We start from the raw sequence: 5,825 nt of genomic DNA, 5'->3' as shown, positions 1-5,825 counted from the left end.
AAACTTATTATCTTATTTCGTTTTTTTATCGCCAAAATCGTTTCAAATAAAATTTAAACTCATTTAATGCTTATAGGACAGTGAATTTTTTTAAAATTCTCTTCAAAATATCGTTACACTCCCCATCTTATTTTTTCAAATGCTACGATAAACGTCATATTGGAGTATCAGAATAAAAAATTAATGGTTAGTATCTTTTAAGCTTCATTGTGAGAGCAAGAAGAGAAGAATGAGAGAAAGAGAGATAAGGAGGGGGCGGAGTGCGAGAGGGAGGAAGAGCAACAGAGCTTACATTCCAGTCATTCTAGTATACGAATCTGTATTTTACCCAAACAGTGTGTTTGCTTTTGTTGCTTTTCTTGCGGAATTGAAGGTATACATCATGGTAAAAATAACGTTGGACTTATATATTTCCATTTACTTATATCTTTTTTCTAACAATCGTACCGAGGTGAACCTTGCAGCATGAGATTTCAGAGAAAAAATTATACATAGATCAATATATAGTAAAATTGATTTAATGTTTTTAATAAAAATATATTGCTTTATTTGCAAGAATGTTAAAAAATATAAAAGATCGTATGTTTGAAAATTTTAATTGCTTAGTTAATTGTTTACGAAATACAGGGGCATAAAGTTTCCATTGTAACATCTGTATAGGTATATTCAAAGACATTATAGTTTAGTAAGTGACCTTTTCAATTCCTGTTTCAAATTCTCCGTCTAAAACTAATATTATTACGGCCATCCGTAGCGAAGGACTCCTCTCTAACTTTTTTCGCATATCTCTTACTTTACTTCATAGCCTGTCTTTGTTAGCAAAAATTTTTGCTCAATAATTGTCTTGCTTTCAACGCCACTTTCATTATTTTTAAATATCTCTTTTTTAAGGAAGAATATTTTAAACTAAGTATATTGTAGCATCACGTTATTTGTCTGTTAATAATTATTTGAAGCTCATGATAAAGTATAATCGTACGGCATACTATAAGTTGAATTGCTAAATATTTGGCTGTTTGAAAATTGAAAGTTTTCTTTATTGATTTGTAGAAGCCGTTCAAATAGAGATATCTCCATGGAAATTTTCTTCAAGTACTCGGAATAAGCTTGGCCTGTTTTGTCGCCAGTTGAAAAATGTCAAATATATGCTCAAAAAAGTTAATGTTAACACAACTCTTTATTGAAAAGATTTAACATTGTGCATGATTCTGAAAATCAGAGTAAACAAATAATCTTTTTTTTTTGCGTAGTATGCGTAACGAATAAATTATCAAAAATATTTCACATCTTAAAAACTTCATATTCAATTAATTTTATCTCCAAGACGATTTTTCTTCAGAAGGGGGGGGGGGGCTGTTTTGGGGCACTCTCTCATTTTATTCATTAGCACCTAGACTGAGTTATTTAAGAAAATAAGTTAATTATTCTAAATAATTTAGAAAACAACACAGTGCATGTCAATAATAAACCTACCTCTATTTTGAAATTGCAACAAAAGAATGGCGTATACCTTAACCAGACGATGCAGCGTTGCCGATGGAAAAATTTCTTTCATGGTCCTTGGAAATTGTTGCACTATGTTGAGTGAAGTAATTTTTTAGAACCCTGAGAGACATTTTTTCAGTGTAAACGCTATCGCTATTGCAAGAAGATACATCCTTAGAATAAAAAGTCTAGAAAAGTATAAAGGGAACGCAATATAAAATTGGACTTCGCAAAGAAAAAGCGTAGAACGGAATGTGGACATATAGACGTAACAAAGAAAGGTTGTAGCTACCTTTTACGACTCATTCATCACTTACCTTTGCCCTTGCTTTCATCTTTCTCTTTCTCTTCGCTCGTCAAATTTAGCTAGCTGGAGTCTACCTCCCGCCGTTTTTTTTTCAGTTCAGTCAAATATAGGGGTTTGAGTTAAAAAAAGTGTCACGGAAATATTGCTATTACGTTGTCAAGGGGTTTCTGATCCTTAAGAATGTGAATTTGCAATTTCTTTTTCTAAGTCTGTAGTATTCTATAGAAATTATGAAAAACTAATATTTTTACATTTTATTCGAAAACTGCCGTACTTAAAAAAAGAAAGACTAAGTGTCACTAAAAGTGACATTAATGAACTTTCGTTTTATAATATAAATTTTTCAAGATTTTCATAGATTTTTATTAAGATTAAAAATTAATAGCGTACGATAAGACCACCCTTTATTTGCTTACGAAAGGAAACTTCAAAAATTGTAGAGCGTGTGCGCGAAAAACGAAAGAAGTAGTTGGTGACTATGCTCTGTATTTTAGTCAACGTGAAAAAGGAACAAGTTCTGTATTCAGATTTTTAAATGTATTTCATATCTTTAGAATAATGAGAGCGATCTGAAGAACGGTGAGCTTATTTGGATGGTTTGCTTCCGAGATATAAAGTATAACTTTGAAAGTAATTGGAAAAGATGAATTTGAAGTCGAGTTGTTTTTTTAATTAATCTTATAAATTTACGTGGTTTCTCTCATTATGTGACCGTTTATTTGTATATATCTTCTTTTCGAAAAACACTTTGTTATTCGAAAATTAAATAAATAAATGAATGTATTTATGAATTAACACATTAAAGGTATAAAAGAAATATCGTCGCATTAAAAAACTTAATCAATTTATTTACAAAAACTATGTCACGTGCTCAATTCACAACAATCACTTTCTTCCAATTAACAAATTTGATATTTACATTCCAATTAAAAAAATTTTTAATTCATAATTAAAATAATTTAATTTATATTTAATTTTTTATAATAGATTAATTTAGGATATGTGGAATAAAAATCTTGCCTTGCACGCTTCAAATTATCCAAACATGAGTAATAAGCGATCTTTTTTATTACAAGGTACGGTAAAATATCATGAAAAATTTCACTTAGAAACTCTTGTTCCGCATTCAAAATACTCTTCTCTTCGGTAGCCCTGCTAAATATATCGAAAATCTGTTGGTAATAAAGCGGAAACAATTTGCTCAATTTAGCCGAATCTTGTTTGAAATTCTTGTACAAATCGATGTTTCTCGTAAGCGCGGATAATTCGCGAGTATTTTTACTGAAAAAACAGTAAAACGGTATGTCATTGTAAATTTTTGTCTCCTTCATCTTCTGCAATTCGCTCAAGCATTGCTCGAAAAATTCTAAAGTTTTGTGATGTTCGTGGATAATCGCGTGATCTTCTACTCCAATATCCATGCCCTTGGATATCAAAACAGCCAAATGTTTAACGATTAATCGTCTGGCAGTCGTTGCCGATTTAACCATTACGGAAAGCGGCGTTCGGCCATTTTTGTCGACAACACTGACATTGGCGCCCATGCGTAAGTAAAGATTAATATTTTGTACTGACGAGTTCCGGCAAGCAGCGTGTATCGGATATTGCCCATCGTCATTACAATTGTGAATCGTAGCGCCTTGTTTTATAAGCAGCTCGGCGACGTAAGACAGCTTGAGAGACGACGCTATGTACAATGGAAGCATGCCAGACGACGACTTTTTATGAACGTCAGCTCCGCGGGCCAATAATAGCTCTACCTGCAAGTACAATGCAGATGAAAATAGCGGCAAAACTTTCTATTTCGAATTGCATCGAGCGAACTTTTCTAAATAATCTATATCATACTCCCACAAGTGTATCACTCGAACGAAACAGAAACACTTACCACGTCGATTTTTTCCCTTGACACAGCGGCTTGAAGAAGAGTAAATCCATTAATAGTCGGTAAGTCAATCGGCACATCGAGATCTAACAGCATCCGTATGGTATCCAAGTCGGTAGTTCCGTAAATCATGTGCTCGATCGCTCTGATGGCGCGACGATTTCTTCTATCCAAATCGCCATTCGTACCATGCTGAACAAGCATAGGCAGCAGTTTGCTCGCAGAAGCTTGGCATGAAGCCACGAACAGAATATCCATGCCGTTATTGTTTGCCACATCAACCCGAGCACCACGTTCCAAAAGATCTTTGATAAGCGCGCTTCCTTGAACGACAGCGTAGAGAAGAACACTGTTACCGCGGGCATCGAGTGCATTCACGTCGGCACCGTATCTAATAAGTAATTGTGCGAGTTGACTGATTCGCGGATCGTCGGTTTCTATGAGAAGACAATGCAGGAAACTTAATTTTCTCTCGTCTTCCAGCCGACGAGCGTTCGGATCGACACCCGCGCGAACTAACATCGACGCGATTTCCGGGTGGCCTTTCAGCACTGCACGCCATAACATGTCACTGCCTTCAGGCGTACGCAAGTCGAAATTGTGTTGAGTGAGGAGCTCGCGTACGAAAGTTTTCTCATTGCACTGGATGGCGCGGAATAATACTTCTTCGTATTTACGGTGACACTTTCGTAAGCCGAAGATCAACTTTCCGTTTTGTTGCTTCAGCTTCTCCCGCAATTCTTCGACATCCATTACACTTTTTTAAGTCTTTTTTTTTATTTTTTCAGCTCGAAACAGCCGAATGCAATGAGAAAATAATTATACGATAATTTATTGTTATGCGAAAGATAAAAATACACACAATACACGAAAGTCACTCGTACCGAAAAACTCTTCAAGCGACAACAGCGCGAGAATGACTGTTTCATTGGATGCTAACTTTGGCTGTTAGATGTTTTATAAAACTTTGTCTATTTTTAGAGTGGTACGGATAAAACAGATATACAATCAAGTGTAACTAATTTATTAATGGATTGGCAAAGTACCTGAAAATTATTTAATATATAAAATTTAATATGATATAAATTACATGTAACTAAAAAGACGATAATTTATTGACCTTGAAAATGTTCACTACAGGCAAATTCATTAAAGCAAAAGACTAGGAACTTGAAATTAAAAAAATTTTTATATTTTCATATTTTCCAAATGATTTACTGCTTCTACTTATGTTTACAATTTACAATTTTTATTTAATAGTTCTTCGTTCGGACGAAAAAATCTACGCAAGGGTACAGTCATTTTCTTGCAAATGCATCTAACTTTATTTTTCGATACGACGTCTATGAGTCGAAATTTCAACTAAGCGTTGGTTTCTCGAGCTTGTGTAATAATTTTTGTCACAAATTTTTTACTGATAACGCAATAACTTCCATTGACATTAATTAAATGGCAACGTATACGTTTCCAAATTCTAATTTTTATAAGTTCATTTTTTAAAGGACGTTTGAATTTTGCAAAATCGTGTTTTTCGCATTTAAATCTGAAATCTTAGAGCAACGCTTGGACTTCAACGGAATAAGTCGTAGGTAATTGAATTACCTTTAAAATGAGAGGCTAACCGTAACCATCGGATCATATCTACGAAGTAACAAAATAACTAAAAAGAAGTAAATTTACAAAATACATTACGCTGTAACTTTTGGTGATGAAGGACTGATCTTTAGGGAATTTGAGAATATATATCGTATATATTATTTGTTAACAATATGGGCTTTATTAAATTATTGGTTTCTGAGATATCGAATTATTCTGCATTCTAATCGCCTCTTCGGCGTTTATTTCTGGTTCTTATGCGGAAAAATATTGTTCTTAACTGATTCGAAAAGGCTTTTTGACAAAATTCGTGACTCGTGAAAAATTCTTTCTGTAGAAATGTACTATTTCCACCCATCGCCATAAATAAGTGATATATGCCCTCAATAGACGATGCAAAACCGCATTTTTCTAAAATAGACATAATTTATGGAGAACACGTAAAGAAAACGTAACGTCCGTAGATTCTCCGTGATAATTATTAATGGCCTTGAAGAACTGAAGAAAAAACTGCAGGGAGTGCTAAATCTTGTGATTTATGCTTGTCACGTT

General features: G+C 33.8%; 1 protein-coding gene across 1 annotated transcript; it reads right to left on the bottom strand.

Annotated features, from left to right (window-relative positions):
• Positions 1-2,651: 2,651 nt before the first annotated feature.
• On the bottom strand, positions 2,652-4,582 carry LOC131665399 (ankyrin-1-like). Its single transcript, XM_058937273.1, has 2 exons — positions 3,681-4,582; positions 2,652-3,552 (listed from the first exon to the last, which is right to left on the bottom strand). The coding sequence occupies exons 1-2, from the start codon at positions 4,428-4,430 to the stop codon at positions 2,752-2,754; spliced, it is 1,551 nt and encodes a 516-aa protein (XP_058793256.1). The 5' UTR covers positions 4,431-4,582; the 3' UTR covers positions 2,652-2,751.
• Between the last annotated feature and the right edge of the window lie 1,243 nt (positions 4,583-5,825).

This window comes from Phymastichus coffea, unplaced genomic scaffold, assembly GCF_024137745.1.
Source record: "Phymastichus coffea isolate CEN01 unplaced genomic scaffold, Cenicafe_Pcof_1.1 PCOF00050, whole genome shotgun sequence".
Taxonomy (NCBI): Eukaryota; Metazoa; Arthropoda; class Insecta; order Hymenoptera; family Eulophidae; genus Phymastichus; species Phymastichus coffea.
Note: the sequence above shows the minus strand (reverse complement) of the source record. Positions and strands in the feature narration are given on the sequence as shown.